Source organism: Acomys minous, assembly GCF_964271855.1.
Source record: "Acomys minous genome assembly, chromosome: 14".
Classification (NCBI taxonomy): Eukaryota; Metazoa; Chordata; class Mammalia; order Rodentia; family Muridae; genus Acomys; species Acomys minous.
The window spans coordinates 16,331,380-16,353,564 of record NC_140496.1 but is presented as its reverse complement, the minus strand read 5'-3'; the positions used below and the strand labels follow the sequence as shown (position 1 = coordinate 16,353,564).

General features: G+C 49.0%; 1 protein-coding gene across 2 annotated transcripts; it reads right to left on the bottom strand.

Moving 5' to 3' along the window:
* Positions 1-415: 415 nt before the first annotated feature.
* On the bottom strand, positions 416-21,915 carry CHST6 (carbohydrate sulfotransferase 6). Of its 2 annotated transcripts, none has more exons than XM_084756686.1 (2): positions 21,770-21,915; positions 416-2,297 (listed from the first exon to the last, which is right to left on the bottom strand). In XM_084756686.1, exon 2 carries the CDS (start codon positions 2,280-2,282, stop codon positions 1,095-1,097), a length of 1,188 nt encoding a protein of 395 aa, XP_084612812.1. In that variant the 5' UTR covers positions 2,283-2,297; positions 21,770-21,915; the 3' UTR covers positions 416-1,094. The 2 variants fall into 2 exon arrangements, with proteins under 2 accessions (XP_084612812.1, XP_084612813.1); XM_084756687.1 differs by lacking the exon at positions 21,770-21,915 and adding an exon at positions 4,679-4,702.
* Positions 21,916-22,185: the final 270 nt, after the last annotated feature.

The following is a 22,185-nucleotide window of genomic DNA, read 5'->3' as shown; positions in this document are numbered from 1 at the left end:
TGTATTTCTAAGGGACAAATATATCTAGGCATTGTTGCTGATAGGAGACAGTTCTATGCAAACTGAATCATCCCCTCTGAGCCACGGTTGTCCCAGAGCAAAGAGCAAATCCATCTCTTTCCTTCATCTTCCTCCTTTTTTTTTTTCCTTCTACTTTTTATTTTTGTTTGTTTGGTTTTTTTTGTTTGTTTTTTGAGACAGGGTTTCTCTGTGTAGCCCTGACTGTCCTGGACTCACTTTGTAGATCAGGATGGCCTCGAACTCACAGAGATTCTCCTTCCTCTGTCTCCCCAGTGCTAGGATTACAGGCATGGGCCACTGCCCCTGGCTTTCTTTCATCCTTCTTAAGATGTGACCGAGGACAAGACCTGTTACTTTTTTAGATGCTTTCAAACATGACACACTCTAATCGGGATCACACAGGTTTTTTTTTAATGATGTTTATTTCCATAATTAGGAACTTTCATCTCAGGACAAATCAAAGATTCATTAAAAATTCATCTTCCTCAGGCATGGGGGTGTATGCCTGGGCTCCCTGCTAGGCCAGGCAGAGTTATCTAAGGGGAAACCACAGAGGCATCCTCTTTGTCCTCCTTGGTCGTGCACACATCTCTGATGCACACATCTAGGGCACGGGGGTGGGGGAAAGGAGGTGTGCAGGGGAGGATGGGGGGAGGGGTTGAACAGAGGTCAGGGTGAGCCAATGAGAAGCTGGTGCACAAAATGTAGGAGCCAGCCCACAGCCGTGCCCTTCCACTCCTTACCAGGCCTGGGACACCTGCTATTGCATTACGGGCAAAGAAAGTGCTTTCATAAGCGTCTGGCTGCCTCTGTGACCAAGTGGACGCGGGCAGGGGTTTCATTTGCCCATAAGACAGTACTTGATGGGGAAACCAAATCCTAAAAGACTCATAGGAAAATCATAATCTGAGGAGAAAGAAACATGGAATTTAGACTCAACCCTTTCCTAGTACAGGGCAAGGCTGCTTAGTCCCAGCCGCGGTTAGCGGACTTGATTTGGGGTTCTCCAAGCCCTTTCTTTATCATATTCTGCTAGACCCTAATGTCAGAGCTGGGGCTCCCCACTAAAACTCTTAAGATTCCTGCTGCGTATCGGTGGACGAAGCCCACTTGAAACTGTCCATGCCTCTTGGTTGCAGAAGATCCACGGAGAGGTCCCGCTGCTCAAGCTCAGAGTGCACAGGCCGGTAACCCAGCAGCTGCAGTGCGCCAGCGCACAACTCCTGGACCCGCTGAATCTTGGCAAAGGGCAACGTGAGGCGCCAGGCCTGGGATACACTGAGCGCATCTCTGGATGTTGTCTTGAAGGCTTCACGGCGTGAGCCTGGCCCCGAGCCGTGCGTGATATTGTGGATCCAAGTCTGGAGCTGCGGCGTAAGGCCCAGGCCGGTGAAGGCATAGAGTTCACGGATCTCATTGAGGGGGTCCCGAGCTAGATCCTCATAGCGCACCAGGCGGTAGCGATCTTGCAGGAAGGGCGGCGGTTTGCGCAATGCGGCCTCTGCGATGCGCACGTGGCTCCGGCACACCTCGCTTACCACGCGCAGCCGGGGGTCCGCCTCTACCCACGTGCCGTTGGTACCCAGGACGATGCCATTGTCCCGCGCCAGCGCCTTGGCTGTCTGCTCCCGGGAGCGCAGCACGGCCCTTGGGTCTCGCACCAGGTGCACGATGCGCAGGTTGAGCGCTGGGTCTCTGAGCAGTGGGTAGAGCACCTGCAGGTTAAAGAAGCGCACCTCCTTAAGCACTACATGGCTGTAGGAGCTGCAGGCTTCCTGGGCCAGGCTGAAGGGCTGCGTTGCGCACAGAGGCTTGCACACCTCCTCGCTGCTGATGTTGCCGGGAGCGAAGGCGTTGCAGACAGGAGGTGAGCACAACGCCCGGCTCACCGCCCACTGGAAGAGATCCGAGATGTTGCGGCGCCAAGGCAGGTAGGCATCAAACACGTCCATGTCACAGAGGAACACTGAACGGACCAGGTCACGCACGGCCATGTGGAGCGCAGGGGCACTACTCTGCGACAGGGCATTCCACACATGCCAAGCTGGCTCCATCAGGTAGAAGACATCTGGATGTTGGCTGAAAAGCTGGCCCACGAAAGACGAGCCCGAGCGCCACGAGGACAGCACCAGCACGTGCACATGCTCCCCACGGCCCGCTGTAGATGATGGCAGCTGACGGGAGACCAGGAAGACCAGGATGCAGGTCTGTGCTATCAGGAGTGGGAGCACTACAGTGCTGGAGAAGCGGGGCAGCCGCATGCCTCTGGCTAGGGCCTATAAAAAGGAAGGGGCGGGGTTAGGTACTATGGCCTGAACTCGCATCGTGGGCCCACCTTCTGCTCAGTGCTAGCAGGAGGATCCAACACTTCTTCTGCCTCCACCTCCTGAGTGTCGGGATTACAGGCATGTGTAAGCCTCTATGTCCAACGGGTTCTTCACTCCCGTATAGCCTGCCTTTTGCTTAAGAATCCCTCTTACGTCGGGCGTAGTGGCACACGCCTGTAATCCCAGCACTCGAGAGGCAGAGGCAGGCGGATTACTGTGAGTTCGAGGCCAGCCTGGTCTATAAAGTGACTCCAGGACAGCCAGGGTTACACAGAGAAACATTGTCTCAAAAAACAAAAAACAAAAAACAAACAAACAAAAGAATCCCTCTTACGGTAGCCGTAGCCGGGCACAGTGATGCACACCTGTAATCCCAGCAGAAGCAGGCAGATAATAAATCCAAGGCCAGTGTAGTCTACAAAGCGAGTCCAGGACAGCCAAGGCTACACAGAGAAACCCTATCTCAAAAAAAAACCAAGGGGAAAAAAAAATAATCCTTCTTATGGAGTCACTTTTAGGTGATTGACCAAGGCTAAGCCACCACGTTTTTCAGTCTCTTGCTGCTCTGTGATCTTAGGACCAGGCAATCTCTCTGTGACTCTATTTATCCATCTATTAAAGGGGGGCATAATATAGGCGTATGGCCTCCAGGGTGGTGGGGGATGACTGTAAGAAGCGTAGGGGGAGGGCTGGAGAGATGGCTCAGAGGATAAGAGCACTGGCTGTTCTTCCCAAGTTCCTGAGTTCAATTCCCAGCAAGCACATGGTGGCTCACAACCATCTATAATGAGATCAAGTGTGCAGGCAGAAAACTGTATACATAATAAATAAATAAGTCTTTAAGAAATGTTAAAATATAAAGAAGCATAGGGGAAGGAGAGTGTAGTAACTCCCACGGTTGAAGACTGGAACTTTCTGTAGTGCAGTGTGCTTCCATGTTGTATGATTTTTCCCTTTTGTTGTTGTTTGAGACAGGGTTTCTCTGTGTTAGCTTTGGCTGTCCTGGATTCACTTTGTAGACCAGGCTGGCCTCGAACTCACAGAGATCCACCTGTCTCTGTGTCCTGAGTGCTGGGATTACAGGCATGTGCCACCACGCCCAATTTTTTTGTTATTAAAACAAAGAGGGCAGCCGGGCGTGGTGGCGCACACCTTTAATCCCAGCACTTGGGGAGGCAGAGGCAGGTGGATGGCTGTGAGTTTGAGGCCAGCCTGGTCTACAAAGCGAGTCTAGGGCAGCCAAGGCTACCCAGAGAAACCCTGTCTCAAGGGCATGGTGAGATGGCTGAGCATGTAAAGGCACTTGCCACCAAGCCTGATGGGCTGAGTTTATACTTCTAGGATACACACAGAAGGACAGAGCCAGTTGCCAAAACTGTCCTTGTCCTTTGACCACCACGTATGTGTACACACACACACACACACACACACACACACACACACACACACACACACACAAAGAACGGGGGGTGGAGGTGGGGGGATGGCAGGGAGCGGGGACCATGTTGCTTAGTAAAGCCAGCACTGAATCTCAGGCACAGCGTAAGCCAGGTGTGACAGTGCACACCAGTAATTCTGGCACTTGGTAAGCGAGGGAGGGGGGACCAGAAGTTCACAGTCATCCTCAGGGACATCCTGAGGCAAGTCAAGAAAGGAAGCAAGCAGCCGGGCGGTGGTGGTGGCGGCGGCGGCGGCGGCGGCAGCGGCGGCGGCGGCGCACGCCTTTAATCCCAGCACTTGGGAGGCGGAGGCAAGTGGATCTCTGTGAGTTCGAGGCCAGCCTGGTCTACAAAGTGAGTCCTGGACAGCCAAGGCTACCCAGAGAAACCTTGTCTCAAAGGAAAAAAAGAAGAAGAAGAAGAAGAAGAAGAAGAAGAAGAAAGGAAGGAAGCAAGGAAGGAAGCTCTATCTCCAAGGGCTGGAGATAGACCTCAATGGTGGAACTCTGACCTGTCATGCTAAGGGCCCAGGTTGAACACACACACACACACACACACAGAGAGAGAGAGAGAGAGAGAGAGAGAGAGAGAGAGAGAGAGACAGAGAGAGAGAGAGACAGAGAGACAGAGAGAAAGAGAGAGACAGAGACAGAGAGACAAAGACTAAGACAGAGAAATAAAATGACATACAGTAACATTGCCATCACCATTGGGGAGAAAGTGCTGAAGCTGAGATGGGCTCTGGAACCAGGGTGTTCTCTGGAAGCCATGGGTTTCAGAAGAGCCCAGTGATGTGGAAGGCAGGGCGGCGGCAGAGAAAACAGAGAGGCAGAGCAGAGGCATACTCCTGGCGGGATGCTGGCCCTTCCCGGCTCAGCTCAGCGTACTCACAGCTGTCTAGGGCTGGGAGAGCTTCTGTGGATCACAAATCCAAGGGAGATACCTGCAGGTCCCTTGAGGCTGGGAGCTCAGGAGGAAGACTAGTCAGAGCCCCAGAAGGGAGGCAGGCCCACACTCACAGAAAGCTCACCAGGACGGGGTAGGGTAGCCCTGCCATTGGCAGTTTTCCAAGTGAGTGGAAACTGACAGACTTTCCGGGTTCAAGGAGGGGGGGAGGGCGGTCTTTGAGTCCCCAAACTGCCGTGCAGGAACAATAGAGCCACGAGCACGTGATTTGATCTAACTTTTAATACCTTCTGTAAATCTCGGGTCTCAATCTTACTATGTGTTGAAAAGGACCTGAATTCGACCTTTTGATCCTCCATCCAAACGTGAAGGAGGCTTGCGTCACCGTCCCCGAGCCTGGTGTCCTGAGCATGAAACCTGAGGCTCCATCATGCTAAATCTGTACTCTGTTCACCAAGGCCCATCGCCCCATGGCCTCCAATTCTGCCCTCTTGCCTCAGCTAGGACTACAGGAACCTGTCACCATGTCCAGCTTTGACATTTAACTTCTCAGGGTTGTTGTGTGTAAACACCTGTGAGGAGATGGTTTGGCGTTGGGGGGGTGGGGTGGCTTGAGGGTGTCTCTGTGAGAATGAGCCATCCTGAGGTCACTTACAATCTTCCAGGATACATTTCCCTCTAATGTCTAACGAACCCTGCTCCCTTTAATAGGTCACATTTGTCCAGCAGGTAAGAGCAACACTAGGCCCAAGTTCCACACCCCAGGGTCCTAGAACTCCCTGACTATGTACCTTCTGCCTCTTCAAACCATCCCAGGCTTCCTTTGAAAGGCAGAGAGAGACTGCAACATCCCTCCTTGCTTTATAGCACTTATTTATTTATTTTGGTTTTTCAGGACAGGGTTTCTCTGTGTGTAGCCTTGGCTGTCCTAGACTCACTTTGTAGACCAGGCTGGCCTCGAACTCACAGTGATCTGCCTGCCTCTGCCTCCTAAGTGCTGGGATTAAAGGTGTGCGCCACCACACCCGGCTGCTTTGTAGCATTTATCTGCCAGCTCACCTGCTTCCCTGTGAATGTCTCCACTGAGGACAGCTGAGGTCCAAATTGTGAACTAACTGATCCTGTGTCTTCACCTTCCTCTCACCAAGAGCTCTTGGGAGTGGGTAAAGAACATGTAAAAGGGCCGGGCGTGGTGGTGCACGCCTTTAATCCCAGCACTCGGGAGGTAGAGATAGGCGGATCGCTGTGAGTTCGAGGCCAGCCTGGACTACAAAGCGAGTCTAGGACAGCCAAGACTACACAGAGAAACCCTGTCTCGAAAAACCAAAAAAAAAAAAAAAACCAAAAAAAAAAAAAAAAAAAGAACATGTAAAAGCTGTCTTACTGTCTGGTGCAGTAGCACTCTTCTGTAATCCCAGCGCCCTGGGGAAGCAAAGGTAGGTGGATCTCTGTGAGTTCAAGGCCAGCCTGGTCTACAGAGCAGTCCAGGACAGCCAAGATACACAGAGAAACACTACCTCAAAACAAAAACAAATATGAAAAACAAACAAACAAAGAAACCACAAAACAACAACAACAACAACAACAGAACAAGCCGGGCATGGTGACGCACGCCTTTAATCCCAGCACTTGGGACACAGAGGCAGCCTGATCTCTGTGAGTTCGAGGCCGACAGTCAGGGCTATACAAAGAAACCCTGTCTCAAAGAAGAAAAGAAGGAGGAGGAGGAGGAGGAGAAGGAGGAGGAGGAGGAGGAGGAGGAGGAGGAGGAGGAGGAGGAGGAGAAGAAGAAGAAGAAGAAGAAGAAGAAGAAGAAGAAGAAGAAGAAGCAGCTGTCTTGCCTGCTGATAACACACCCAGCCCCAAAACCCCAGAAGACAGGGAGAGCTGGCTGTCTGCTCTGGAAGAAGGATCAGATTTGCCAACAAGTACTAGTTAGTTTTGTGTTTCCCTTCTGTGGACTTGCCGTCTCAGGTACTTAGTTGGAACATTCCAGGCTTAGAGTTTCTAAGTTCCTAGCCCTTCTGAGGGAATGGCAGCCTGGAGGCCCCTTCCATTTCTGATGGTTCCCTTGCTGTCTCCCAAACCAAAGGCCAGGAGCAACTTCATCTTGACGCAAGCCAAGGTGTTTGTCACCTGTGTTCTAGGAAAGCCAGAGATCTTCTCAAGTGTCTCATGTACTAGTGGCAGTGTCATCTGACCCTGCTCCTGGAACTCAAAAAACTATGAACTTCAAATAGCCATACAGGGTCTCTAGGAACCGAGGATTATCTCATAGGGACCTCGGTGTTCCCACACAGGTTAAGTGCCAGACGGTGGAAGGCAGTGATAGGTATTTTTATCTTCCACAGTCAAGTTTTTACCTCGCCAACATTCCTAGAAGGTAGAGATAACGTTCCCTATCTGTTTTCACTGAGGCAACTGGAGGTCAGACACAGGACTGCACAGTCAGCAAAGACCAGGAAAGGATCGTAGCTGAGAGGTGGCGGGTTAGCCTTGTGGCGATGCTGCCTGTAGAATAAGCAGACTCCCCACTAGCCCCTCCTACACTTAAATAAACAAACAAAACAAAACAAAACAAACCAGTGGGACTTGGTGATGCACACCTTTAATCCCAGCACATGGGAGGCAGAGACAGGTGGATCTCTATGAGTTCAAGGCCAGCCTGGTCTTGCAAGCAGGTCCAGAACAGCCTGGGCTGTTACATAGAGAAACTCTGTCTTGAGGCCCCACCCCCCAAATGCAAGGCCAGGGCTGATTTTTTTTTTTTTTTGGTAAAGTATTTGCTGAACAAACATGAGGACCCTTAGAGCCACATGTCTTCTGCACCAGAACGATGGTGGGGAGAGACAGACAGATCCCAGGGCCTTGCTGGGCAGCCACTCTAGCCAAAAAGGAAGCTCCAGGTTCTCAAAAACTAAGGTGCAGCCCTGGTTTGAGCCCCTGCCTTGATAGACCAAGTAAGGTGGCAAATGCCTGTAACCCCAGCCCTTACCAGCTCTTCAGTGATGCAAGCAAAAGGAATATAAACTCAAGGCCCTTCTCCTCTACCCAGAGACTGGGAGGCCAGCCTGGTTGGCATTAGAGCCTGTATCAAACAAGCAAACAAACAGATGGCTCAGAGGGCAGTGCTGGGCTCAGGGGACAGCCAGCAAGTGTCTGTTCTGGCCTTTTACCATTCTCCACACACATACTTTTTTTTTCTTAGATGTTCATTATAACTTTTCATTAAATAAGTATTAAAAATATACAAGCATGATCTTAAACAGCAGTTGACAGCTAAAACAAACAATGTACATAAGAGAACATTTTCCTTTTAATGAGAAGTTTATTATCATTGATAGTAAAACTAATAGAATCTGTACCTATTAACTCATGGTAGTAATCTTAGCATTTAGGAAGATGAGGGGGGGGAAATGATTTGAGGCCGTTCTAGGCTACACCAGACCTTGTCTCAAAAAAGCAAACCAAAACTCAAATAAAAACTATAATAAAACTATTTTTCTAGGGGCCAGAGAGATGACTCAGCAATTAAGAGGACTGGCTGCTTTTCCAGAGGATCCTGGTTCAAATCCCAGCATCCACATGGCAGCTCACAACTGTCTCTTAACTACAAAATCTGACACCTTCCCACAGATTCACATGCAGACAAAACACCAAAGCATATAAGATAAATAATAAATTATTTTAAAATGTTTTTCTTGGGATTAGATCCCTTAGCTGTTATTGTTATAATAAAGGGAGTGAAAGATAAAATAGAAGGAATGTGAAAAGCAGAAAGAAAAAAAAAGACAGATAACACGGGAAACAGACAAAAGAAAACAAGAGCCTCAGTCCAGAGGGTGTAACGCAGAAATGTCCCTGTCCTGGCGGAGTTGACAGTCCAGCTACCGACATTAGGACTAACTCACCCATGTGGTCTCAAGAGACGGCTCTGATGTTAAGAGCACTTGCTGCTTTTGCAGAGGACCGGGGTTCGGTTCCTAGCACCCATACTCCCAACTACCAACAATCCATTATCCTAGTTCCAGGGGGCCTGGCGCCCTCTTGTGGCCTCCACAGGTACCAGGCATGCACATAGCACACATACAGGCATTCAAGCAAAACACCCATACACATAAAATAAAACTAAATCTTAGAAAAAAAAAATCCTCCCCTCCACTTCTGCCAATCCATCTGGCACAGAGCCTAAGGACTATGTAAATCTGACTGTGCCTGGCTATTCAGCTTTCTGAATGTGCTGCTAATTCCCACCCAGAGTCCCCTATATCAGGGATCAGCAAAGGAGCTTCCAGGCCCGAGATCCCCCCCCAACCCTGTCTCCATCTGGAATAATCTCAGCATCCTCTGATGTAACAAGTGTCTCTCAAGGCATGCCCTATGCCCTATGCCCTATGCCCTATGCCCTATGCCGCCCTCCATCTCTCCTTCTTGCCTACAGGCAACACAAGGCTTGGACTGTAGTTTTGGATTTTTCCGAAATGTCTGTCAGTTTCTCAGGGAACTGGTGTGGAGCTTAGCACGGCACAAGCAGTCTGATCCCTGATCATGACTTGTATGTACTAGGCGTGTGTTCTTTGCAAAACAGCCTCTGGCAGGTACCTGTAAATCCCAGTGTTTGAGAAGAGGGCAGGGGGTCAGGAGTTCAAAGCTACTCTGAGCTAAATGGAACCATCTCAAAAACAAACAGAAGAACCCCCAACCACAACAGAAACCAACCAGACATTAAACAGCCACTGGATTTTCCGTAAGAAAGGCACCGCTCACTCATTCAAAAGTGCCCACAGTTTTGTAACAGGGCCCTAGACCTTCGGGCCCGAGTCCTTAGCACAACTGACTCTATAATGGATGTACCATTCAGGCTGTAAAACTTAGCACATAGACAGCACCACCTACCCGAGCTAGGACAAAGGCCTGACCCATCAAAGTCCTTAGTTCTGGGAAAGTCTCGACGTGTAATAACCCTGCATTTTGGGTTCTGGCTAACTGTTCTTGCCAACTGAAGTGTGTCAGTGGGTTTGAGCTTAAGAGCTCACCCTGAGAGAGCCTCAGGGCTACCCTGGGATCCCGAGCACCCGGTGTTGTGGCCGGCTGGCTAATAAAGACCTTCTCCTGGCTTACACCCATGTCTGAGCAGTCTTCTCTGAGGAATACCACACAACAGTTCTGCAGGCGTGGCGAGATCCCAGAGATGAAGCGAGGAAGAGTGCCGGAAGGGGACTTCTAGCGGCTGTGCAACCTGAAATGTTACAGCCTTCTCAGCCTTTGATCAGCCACTGCCTTAACACCTCAGAGGGGTCTGACACCTACACCCTAAAAGGAAACAAATTAGAAAGTCACCTGGTCTGTCCCCTGTGGAGGTAACTCTGGTTAAGGTGCCTTCTGTTTGGACACACAGGAGAGGTATGAGGCTGGAGCCACGTGAACCGTCACTGGATCCCTCTGTCTGTCACTAAGGATGGCCTTTGCGCTAAGTAGCAGTGTATAGCATTTGGGTTATTAGTGGTGCGCCTGGGCAGGAGCCTCCAAGTCCCCCCTTCCCCTCCTCCCTCCTGTCTATGACTTCTATCTTAACCTCTAAAGGGGAAGGGAAAAGGGGAATACACACACACACACACACACACACACACACACACTCCTCACCCCGTGAGCATTCCCTCTGTTTCACTTGGTGCCTGCTCTAAGCAGCCAGGGGAAAGGGGAAAAGTTCCCCTGAGGTGAGGCAGAAGGAAAAGAGAAAGTTCCACTTCTTGCTCTTTCTTTCCTTATCCTTTTAAACCAATGAACCATAAGATCCACCGCTAATAAAAAAGAAACAAACCACTGGGTAGGGCTGGGGAATCACTGTCAGACAACACAACCTGGACAGAACAGATTTTTCCTTCTGTCCAACAATGACCAGGGAGAGTTTTTAAAACGTCAGCTAGGTCCTTTAAAAAAGGATTAAACACAGCTGCTAAAGGCCAGGCATGGCAGCGCACACCTTTAATCCCAACATTTAGGGAGGCAGAGGCAGGCGGATGGCTGTGAGTTTGCGGCCAGCCTGGTCTACAAAGTGAGTCCAGGACAGCCAAAGCTACACAGAGAAACTCTGTTTCAGGGAAGAAAATAATGACAGCTGCTCAAAAGATTTCCTTTGTCACCCAGTCAGTCCCCAGACATTTAAAAACTGTTAGAAAAGCCGGGCGTGGTGGCCCACACCTTTAATCCCAGCACTCGGGAGGCAGAGGCAGGCGGATTGTTGTGAGTTCAAGGCCTGGTCTACAAAGTGAGTCCAGGACAGCCAAGGCTATCACAGAGAAACCCTGTCTCAAAAAACCAAAAAAAAAAAAAAAAAAAAAAAAAAAAAAAAAAACCAAAAAAAAAAAAACTGTTAGAAAAGGGGGCTGGAGAGACGGCTCAGAGGTTAAGAGCACTGGCTGCTCATCTGAAGGTCCTGAGTTCAATTTCCAGCAACCATATGGTGGCTCACAACACCTATAATGAGATCTGGTGCCCTCTTCTGGTAGGCATGTGTACGTGCAGTAAGAACATGATAAATCTTTAAAGAAACGTTAGAAAAGTTAGAACAATTTGAAGGTATTGGTAGGTCTCATAGGTCTCAGTTGCTGGAGCTAGCTGGAAGGATGCTTGACAGAGAACTGGTTGGGACAAGACCTTTTGCATAAACGGAAAGTACCATTGCCTTCTGTGATGACAAGACTAGTCTTACTGACATGCAGTGCAGCAACCCTCTGTCAGAAGAATATGTCCCAGCTGAAAGTTCTGCCTCCAATCAGAAGATGCAATTGGACTATCTTTCAGATTGACAATAAAGATTCCCAGGGTATAGGCAGTCAACCAACCCCCCAGGACTCGCCCAACATCAAGCTCCTAAAATTGTTCAACTAACCAGCTTGTCTACCTCCATCCAGATTAAACGATAGTTAATGACCCTAGATACAAAAGGGTACAATACAGTTTATGTTGCGTGGCTTAAAGAGACAGGCGTTCTGGGGCCCTGCCAGTCACCATGGAACAACAGGTCTCTCCTGCCTATGAAGAGCCTGGTACCCCAGAGTCTCATGAGTCTGACTCCTCCAGAGAAACAGGTGTACACTCTCTTTGTGTTCTTCAGACTAGCAGAGGCGAGTCAATCTACCTTTGACTTTAAATGGACAGATCCAGCGGGAGACTACAGCAGGCAGTATACCTGGACCAGGCTACCCCAGGATTTAAAGACACAAAATGAAGACTTCCTGCCCTTCCGTCAGAGGTTTCCTGGGAAAATGAGAGTATAAAGTGGGGGCTGGAGAAATGGTTCGGAAGTTGAGAGCACTGACAGTTCTTCTAGGGGACCTGGGGTTCAATTCCCAGAACCCACATAGCAGCTCATGTCCGCAGAGAGTTCGAGGCTAGCCTGGGCTAAGTGAGATCATGTCTGAAAAAACATGCCTGTGATCTCAGCACTTGAGAAGTGGAGGCAGGACGCTCACCAAAAGTTTGAAATCAGTTTGCCCTACATCAGGTTGAAAGCTTATCCCAAAGAAAACGCATTGCCATCAGGCTACTTTCATTTCTTCTTCTTCTTCTTCTTCTTCTTCTTCTTCTTCTTCTTCTTCTTCTTCTTCTTCTTCTTCTTCTTCTTCTTCTTCTTCTTCTTCTTCTTTTCTCCTCCTCAAGACGGGGTTTCTCTGTGTGCCCAACTTCATCTGACTATTTTTTTGGGGGGGGGATTCAAGACAGGGTCTCTCTGTGTTGCCTTGGCTGCCCTGGACTCACTTTGTAGACCAGGTTGGCCTTGAATTCACAGCGATCCACCCGCCTCTGAATCCAAAACAACAACAACAAAATTTAGACATCCCATCATCCAGTCTAAGAGGGGTAATTAATTAGGCTCTTGCTCAGCATTTCTTTGTGCGATGTTTCTTAGACATCCCTTCCTATTTCATGGCACGAGAGACAGTGAACTGGCTGTTTTCTGCCTGGTTTGCAGATGGAAACCTGAGATACAGGACAAGGGACGCCTGCCATACAAGTGCTGTGCTGGAGCCCAGGAACTTCCAGCCAAGCGCCACTAGACAGCTCCTCTTGTCACCAGTCTGTCCCAGCCCTGGCGTGGAATCTAAAAGCATGAAACATAATGCTGGCAGGCTCAGATTTCTCTCAGGTTGGTGTCAGCTGGAGGCCATCTCTGCTCAGGAATCCCAAACGGCTGGGCACAAGGGATTCTGGGTGAGGACGTCAGTAAACATCACAGTTCAAGGATGACCAGGGAAACACAGCTGCTGTGACAGAGCCAGTGTGTTCCTTGGGGTGAAGGATGGGTCGGAAAGGGAGCAAGAGAGAAAAAGAAATGGAAATAAAAAGATAAAGAGGGGAGGAACTAGTCTTGTGGTGGATCAAGGGGCAGCACACAGTAGGCTGAGCAAGGGGACACGCGCCTTTCATTCCTGCAGAGGCAGGATGGGCTCTGTGAGTTTGAGGCCAGCCTGGTCTTCATAGTGAGCTCCAAGACAGCAAGACTATGGAGAGAGACTGTGCCTCTAAACAAACAAACAAACAAACAAACAAACAGCAAAGAAAAAGAGGCAACGTAATAAGTTCTACTTGTTGAGGGATTCCTGCAGGTCAAGCCCTGTCTACTTTCTGTTCTGATCCTTGAAATGAAGGCGTGTGGTCAATTATTGCCCCTTTTTACAGGAGAGGGAACTCAAGTTTGGGAAGATTGAGACTCGCTCGCCTTAAAGGATCCACACAGCATCTGCATCAGAATCTGCCCTGTAGCAGCAGAAGACAGCTACAAATAAGGTATCTAGAGAGACTTACACCTACACTAGGAAGGAGTTTCTGTGAATGGGTAAAGGATTAAGAAGATATTTTCTGTGCCTGGTGTGGTTGCGCACATCTTTAATACCAGCAGAGGCAGGAGGATTGCTGTGAGCTCCAGGCCAGCCTGTTCTATAAAGGGAGCCCAGGATAGCCAAGGCTACACAGAGAAACCCTGTCTCAAAAAAGCAAATAAATAAATAAATAAATAAATAATATATTTTTTAAAGTTTGTGTTCGTTGGTGTTTTGCCTGCATATATGTCTGTGTGAGGCTGTCAGAAGCCCTGGAACTGGAGTTAGAGCCAATTGTGAGCTGCCCTGTGGGGGCTGGGAAATGGATCCCAGTTCCTCTGGAAGAGCAGCCAATGCTTTGAACTGCTGAGCCGTCTCTCCAGCTCCGAGAACCAACGTCTAGCGGTTGTGCTGTGACTTCCATAGTACACATTCCTGGCCGTAGTGTAGTTTTGTTTTTTTTTTTTAAAGGGGGTGGGAGACTGGGCATGTGTTTAATCCCAGCACTCAGAGGCTGAGGCAGGTAGAGAGCTCTATGAGTTTGAGGCCAGCCTGGTCTACATAACTTTGTTTCAGGCTAGCCACGGCTACATAGTGAGACCACATCAAAACAAAAACAAAACAAAACAACAACAACAACAAAAATCTACAAAAGTTTTAAAAACAGTGCAAGCTAGGGATGTGGTGGAGTGATTACGTAGCAATGCCAAGCCAGCTGGGGAGAGGGAAGAGAGAAGGAGGAGGGAGGGAGGGAGGGAGGGAGGGAGGGAGGGAGAGAGGGAGGGAGGGAGAGAGGGAGGGAGGGAAGGGGGAGAAGGGGAAAATTTTTTTAGGATTTTTTTTTTTTTTGAGACAGGGTCTCATGCAGCCAGGCTGGCCTAGAAACTCGGTGTGTAGCCAAGACTGCCTTTGAGTTTATGGTCCAGTCCCCTAGTTCTGATATTACGAGCGTGAGCCAGGATTTAAAAAATTACAGGTGTTAGTGGAAATAGAAATCAGAACCCTTGTCCAGAGCCGACGAGAATGGAAAATGGTGCTGTGAAAAATAGTCTGGGAGTCTGGCAGTTCCTCGGAGGCCTTAACAGTCAGCACATGATGCCGTAATTCCAGTCCAGGCTATAGACCCAATAATAGCAAAAACATACGCAAAATTACTGAATCCCTCACGATAGAAAATTTTCTGCCAAGAGCTAAGGAGATGGCTCAGCAGGTAAGAGCACTTCCTGAAGGAGAGACTATCTCCCCCAAATTGTCCCCGGACCTCCATATGTGGGTGGTGGTATGCATGTGCCTGCACTTGAACACATCACACATGCACATGTGCACATACCCCAATAATACAAATAAACAACAACACTAATAATAATTAATAATAATGATAATAGGCCAAGCGTGGTGGTGCATACCTTTAATCCCAGCACTCAGGAGGCAGAGGCAGGCAGCTCGCTGTGAGTTCAAGGCCACCCTGGTCTACAAAAATGAGTCCAGGACAGCCAGGACTGTTACACAGAGAGGAAAACCCCCCAAAATTAATACTAATGATGATAATAAGTAAAGAGAATTCTCTAGCAATAGAAAAAGAATGAGTTCTGGATATATATAAAATTCAACATGGTTTCACTTTTGACTGGCTCACAATACTGAATACATTACAAACAGCGACTTGTATATTTAAAAAGAAACAACCTTAAAGTATGTGAATTGTATCTTGAAAGGGCTGTTAATTTAAAAACCCAGAAGAAGAGCCAGGTGTGGTGGCACACACCTTTAATCCCAGCACTCGGGAGGCAGAGGCAGGTGGATCTCTGTGAGTTTGAGGCCAGCCTGGTATAGAAAGCCAGTCCAGGACATCCAGGGCTACATAGAGAAACCCTGTCTTGAAAAAATACCACCCCTCCCCCCAAAAAGCAGAAGAAAATGGAAAAAGAAGCATGGATGGGATAATAGCCATTGAATAGTGGTGTTTCCTTTTCTATGGGCAAGTCACAGATGTCTTGACTGGTTTTGAGACGGGGTCTATCTAAGGTAGCTCAGGCTGGCCCAGATGTAATATGCAGCTAAGGATGATCTGAACACCTGTTTTCCTGTTGTCTCTTTCTAGCACTGGGGTTTCAGGCATGTGCCACTACATGCGGCTCTAGTAGGGTTGTCTTTGGTGATCTCGGATTGATTATTTTGTTTTTTGTTTTTTCGAGACAGGGTCTCTCTGTGTAGCCTTGGCTGTCCTGGACTCACTCTGTAGACCAGGCTGGCCTCGAACTCACAGCGATCCACCTGCCTCTGCCTCCCGAGTGCTGGGATTAAAGGCGTGTGAGCCACCATGCCCAGCCTCGGATTATTTTTTAGTTGGGTGGAGTTGGCCTTTATGCCTCCTGTCTTCCATGCTGAAAGACATGACTGCAAGCCCATCTACTGGCTGACCTGAGGACCCGCTTGACCACAGGACACCAGGGGCGTGGCCTGAAGGATCTTCTCCCATGCAGCAAAAGGTGTTCCCTAGCCCATCTTCAACTTCAAGGCATGTGTGCTCTGAGGCCCTGGCCAATCTGCCTTTCCTGCCAGATCTGACCATGTAGCTGCATGGCGGCTGCCAGGGCCAAGGCGCTTTGGGTTGCACGGTACAGATGCTGCTGGAGGAAACAGACCTGCCTTCTGGAATCTATCCCGTAGAGAGGTGCTAGGGATGTAGCTCATCTGGGAGTGTTTGCCTCGCAAGCATGAAGGCCATGGTCAGTCCCCGGCACTGTATAAAACCAGGCATGCTGGTACATGTTTGTAATCCCAGCACTTGAGTTCAAGGCTAGCCTGGTCTACATAGGACCCTGCCTAAAATCATCATCATCTCTTGGGAAGTGAATTAAAATCAGTCTGGAAAGCCAGGCCTGGATGGCACAGGCTATATTCCCAGTTGCTTGGGAGGCTGAGGCAAGAGGATCATAAATTCGAGGGCAGACCTCAAAGTTTAGGATGTAGCTGGGCCTTATAGTTCAGTGGTAGAGGGCTTGCATGTCAGCACTCCTAGATTCAATCCCAATCACTGAAAAGATCCTCAGGACTCCGTGGCTCACAGTCACGCTGAGGCATTTCCCAGCAGATACCATAACTAACACACACACACACACACACACACACATACACACCTTTCCTTAGCTCTGAGCTTGTAGCGTTTTCTGCCCAGTTGGTGGTGGAGCATTCAAACAGCATGCATGACACTCTGAGGTTTATTCCCAGCATGGGGGCAGGGGAGCAGGAAAAGGGGGGCTGTGGAGGAAAAAAAATCTGGGTTTTGATTTCTTTTTTCTATTCTCAGATCACAGTCACCACTGAAGACCTCTGTGATCCCTAGAACTGAAGGGAATTCTATTAGTACGCAAGCCGATCGATTCTGTAGCAGCTGCGTTATCTTTTAAGTCAATTGACTCAAGCTTCCTGGAGACAGCTTATCTTCTAAGTCAATTCAACTGTTTTTCATTTTGTTTTTCAGAGCTGAGGACCGAACCCGAACCCGGGGCCCAGAGCGCTTGCCTAGCACTCTGAGCTAAATCCCCAACCCCTCAATTCAACTCAGATTCAAGCCTGCTGGAGACAGTGTCTGAGCCCACTGTTTGAGCACCATGCCCCCCAACCCTTTTCCCTTCTTTAGGTGTTAGTTAAGCCCAAGCTAATTTGATTGCCCCTCCCCACCCCAGCTAGAAATTGGGGTTCTTATGACTTCTTCCTGGAATTCAACTAATTTATTTGACTGGCTCCTAGAACTCAGGGGAACACCATGGTCACCCGTTTTATTACAAAGGATACAGACGAAGAGACATATAGGGTAAGGAAGGAGGACCAATTTCTTGATCTTTCCAGGTGCACAGCCCTAAAGTTACATCTCCAAACTCTGTCCTTTTGGAACTTTATAAACACTCCCTTGTGTGTCTAAATCTACAGTGGGCTGGGAAACCTAGCAAGGCCTGTTAGTCTAGATTCTTCTTGGCTTTTCTGTGCAGCACTCCTTCCTCCAGGCTATAAGGTATGAGCAAGACCCTCAGGATACTTTAGACAAGGCAGTCAGACAATTTCTGGACAACAGCTTCAGTGCACAGGGGAGGAGAGGTAGGGGTTGTGGATTTGAGACTCTGTGACCTGGCTTGGGCGGGAGGTGGGGGGCGGGGAGAAGAAATTCTATTTTATATGATCTACCTTGGAGAGGGCTCTAAGCCAGGAAAATAAAGTTTACGTGGTGGTGGTGGTGGCGGTGGCGGTGGCAGTGGTGCACATCTTTAGTCCTAGCACTTGAGAGGCAGAGGCAGGTGGATCTGAGTTTGAGGCCAGCCTGGTCTACAAAGTGAATTCCAGGACAGCCAAGACTACACAGAGAAACCCTAACAATATTTTTTTTTAAAGTGCTTGCTGCTCTTCCAGAGGACCTGGGTTTCTTTCCTAGAAATGACATGTTGGGTCAAAACTGACAATAATCCCAGTTCTAAGGAATCGGATGCCTCTTTTAGTGTCTTGACTCCTTCATGTACTTAGCTGCACATACCTTGGGAATGCATGCACACACATAAAATAAATATTTAAAAACTGTATTAGAAGTGACAGAATCACACAGATAGAGGGACCTGGAACCACGGCGCACCTTCTCCATGGCAACAGGCAGAGGACAGCAGGTAGAGGTGCACATTTCGCCTTGTGTTTCCCTGGAAGAGCACTTAGCGCAATAGAATGTTCTCTTATTTATTAATACTTAATTTGTTTATTTTTGAGACAGAGTGGCACTATGTAGCCCTGACTGGCCTGGAACTCATGATGTGCAGTGAGCTGGCTTCAAACTCAGATCATCCTGTTTGTGTCTCTTGGGATTAAAGAGGTGTGCCAACATGCACAGCACTATGTAGTGAGAATTCTGGAAGTTTGGGTTCTTTTTTTTTTTTTTTGGTCTTTTGAGACAGGGTTTCTCTGTGTAGCCTTGGCTGTCCTGGACTCGCTCTGTAGACCAGGCTGGCCTCGAACTCACAGCGATCCACCTGCCTCTGCCTCCCGAGTGCTGGGATTAAAGGCGTGCGCCACCACGCCTGGCTGAAGTTTGGGTTCTTAAAAACAAACAAACAAAACAAAGCAAAAAACACAGAAATAAGCAGTGGCACATACCTGTGATCCCAACACTTGGGGAGGCAGAGGCAAGAGGATGTCTATGAGTTTGAGGCCAGCCAGATCTACAAAGCAAGCCCAGGACAGCCAAAGCTACACAGAGACACCCTGTCTCAAAAACAAATAAACAAACAAAAAACCCAAAGAAATATTGTAAGAATATGTTTTCGTTTTAATCTCAGGGGCGGGGATATGGGGCTGCCTGTGATTTGCCTCGTGCTCTAACAGAGGCATGGCTTTGCCAGCTACAGATAGTTTCTGGCATTGTGTGATGTTTGGAATTCTGAGAACTTTCCAGACGGTATATAAATGCTAGAGCCCAGATACGTTGGGCTGTTGGTTGTTTAGGGTTGGGGGCTGGGGGTTGAGGGTGGTTGTGGTTTGTTAGTAGCTGTGCCCAAAGAAGAAACAAAAAGAAAGATACTAGCTTTAAGGATCTCTCTCCTTTCTCTCCTATCTAGTGATAGGGGGTGAAATGGGGGTGGCTGAGGAATAAAGAGTGGGAAAAAGAAGAATCCACAAAGTAGCAAAAGACCAGCTCCACCCTCTGCTTCACTATTTGATGAGTTTATATTTGAAAGGGTAAATTATTCTCCCAAGTCAATGACATAACTAATAAAGGATTAGTTGAGAAGGAAGGAACTCAAAACACACACCAGTCAAATGCTACCCTAGGACAAACTCTGTTTTGAATAAAAGAAAACAATCACTAAAAAGCTACCCTGGAGATACCAAGAGACATTTCAACAAGGATTTGTCTTAGCCGATGCTGAGTGAAGTCGGAACTGTCCGTGCAGCTCTACATGGCCTGTCTCTCCCAATGAGGCTGGAAGCTGGACCCTGTCACTTCAGAGGGACCAGGTTACTTAATCTCTCTGAGCTTGTTTATCGCTTTAAATCTACAAAACAAAGGAAACAATAATCTTAACTTATGGGCTGGGCCTGATGACTGGCATGCTCATATTTCTGAAGCATGTGATCTGGGTCATAGTTGCGTTCTATGAGCCCAAAAGAAACTCTGTGCATAAGGGAAACCCAGGCATAGTAGCCCTGGCTGATGTGGATGAGCTGAGGACTCTAACAAAAGACGGTGAGCAAAGGCAGGGACATCACAAGTGTGCACAGGGCGGGAGACAACAGGAAACAGTGGCCGGGAGCCTGGCTTTCGAAGCCAGACTGGGTCCATATCCTATGTCAAGTCAGTCGCTAAACCACTCTGGGCCAGATTCCTTGGTGAAGGAGACTATAACAGGTTACCACGCCCACAGGCTTTCACCCCGCCTTCTGTTCCCGGGAGCCCTGGAGCTGGCCTACACTCTCTGGCAGCTTCCAGTCAACTAAGTGCTCCCTGTTAGTCAAGCCTCAGTTCCCTCATCTTTAAAAAGATGCCACTGGGGGAGGGGGTGTGCACTCCTTTAATCCCAGCACTTGGAAGGCAGAGGCAGGCGGATCTTTGTGAGTTCAAGGCCGTCCTGGTCTACAGAGTGAGTTCAGGGAAAGCCAAGGCTACACAAGAGAAACCCCGTCTTTGGGGGGAAATGACACTTTAATTTAATTGCTAACTTATCTTATCTATGGGCATGACAGCACACTCTCGTAATCCCAGGATTTAGGAGTTTGAGGCCAGGCCATCCTGGACTTCAAGGACAGCCTGGACTACACAGTAATCAGGCCTCAAAACCCAGAAACCTTAACCCCTCCTTCCGAAGCGTGGGGGAATTGAATTTGTTTCCCTTAAGTGACTCTCAACTTTGTTGCTTCCTGTTTAAGAGGGGAGAGATAAGAGTCAACATTTTGGGATTTGGGGGAGCACATATACTGAGGGCCACAGGGCCCACTGCTGTTTCCAAGAAGCAAGCCGGCCAACCCAAATTCTAGATCTGGTTCAAAACCATTTTTTCTTTTCTTTCTTTTTTTTCCTCCAAGACAGGGTTTCTCTATGTAGCCTTGACTGTCCTAGACTTGCTTTGTAGACCAGGCTGGCCTTGAACTCACAGCGCTCTGCCTGCCTCTGCCTCCCAAGTGCTGGGATTAAAGGTATGTGCCACCACACCACACCTGGCTGTGACAAAGATCTTGTTGAGCTTAAAACTACATGAAACAAACAAAACCCATATCTTTTGAAAAACAAGTTTAACTTGGGAGGCAGAGGCAGGCGGATCACTATGAGTTCGAGGCCAGCCTGGTCTACAAAGTGAGTCTAGGACAGCTAAGGTGACACAGAGAAACCCTGTCTCAAAAAAACCAAAAAAACCCCCAAACCTCCCCCCCCCGCAAAAAAAAGAAAGAAAGAAAGAAAGAAAAGCAAGTTTAGGGGCTGAAGAGGTGGCTCAGTAGATAAGAAGATCCGGGTTCAAATCCCAGCACCCACATGGCAGCTCACAACTGTCTGAACTCCAGTTCCAGAGGATCTGATATCCTCACACAGACATACATGCAGGGAAAACGCAAATAGTTATAAAAAAAATAAATAAAATAATTTTTAAAAAGAAAAGGAAAGCACGTTTAAATTGGTAAGTAATGCTCCAGTATATGTCCCTGGCTGACCAACCATTTCCAAGAACCCTGCGAACCATAACTTGCTCTTCATGATAGACAACATACTCCTTTTGCGCTCCCCGCCAACCCTAACAAAGCTGCCACACTGATGAGCACCGCCAGCTGCATCTCTAGTTCAGCCTCAGTCTTTCCTGGGAGTGGAACATCCCACCTGGAGACCTAATTTTACCTATCTACGCGAAAGGCTAAAGTTCCGCGCTTGGAGCAGGATCGCTTTCTCCCGAGGCTCAACAAAAGGCTCCTAGGACTGGTCCCTACCGAGTTCCACCCAAAAGGCAACCTTCTTCCCTGGGAATCCGCTGGGGGACCGACTCAGTTCTTACCATCCCACAGCGAGGGATATCCGGTGACACCAGCCCAGGTCTCTAAAGGCACCTATGGGGTACTAACGTATTGTATTGGAAACACTTGGAGAAAACTAGACCGTAGTCCCAGCGGGGGATGGAAACAGAAAAAGCAGTAAGAACAAAATGCTGGGGGTGCAGGGGACCTATGGTTACCACGGAGACCCTTGGCCCCCCGCCCTGGAGCAACCGCCCCAGCTCGGCCCCATCTCTACCTGCGCTGCCTGTTGCGCTGCTGCGCAGCTCTGCGCTGCCCGCCCCGGGCGCGTACAATGAACCGCTCAGTCTGTGGTGGCTCTTCGCCTGGGGCCGCCGGCGAGAGTGCAGCAAAGAAACAGCCAGTTGGCTCGGGGCTCTGCAATCCTCCCCAGCCGTAACAGAGTTGGGCCACGCCTGGGGGGCGGGGGGGGGGCGAGGGCAGGAAGAAGGAGGTGGACACAGGTGGGCTCCAGGAACCACACTGTCCGGCACCCCCGCCCCGATTGGGCGGGCGCGTGAGGGGTGCGGGGGGGGGCGTGGGGGGGGGAGAAGGGATGGGTCATCAAGAGTGCTGGCAGAGCCACTAATGGACCGAAAACTCTGTCCCGAGGGGGAGAAGCTTCTGGGAGGACAAAAGGCCCTTGTGCAGTAA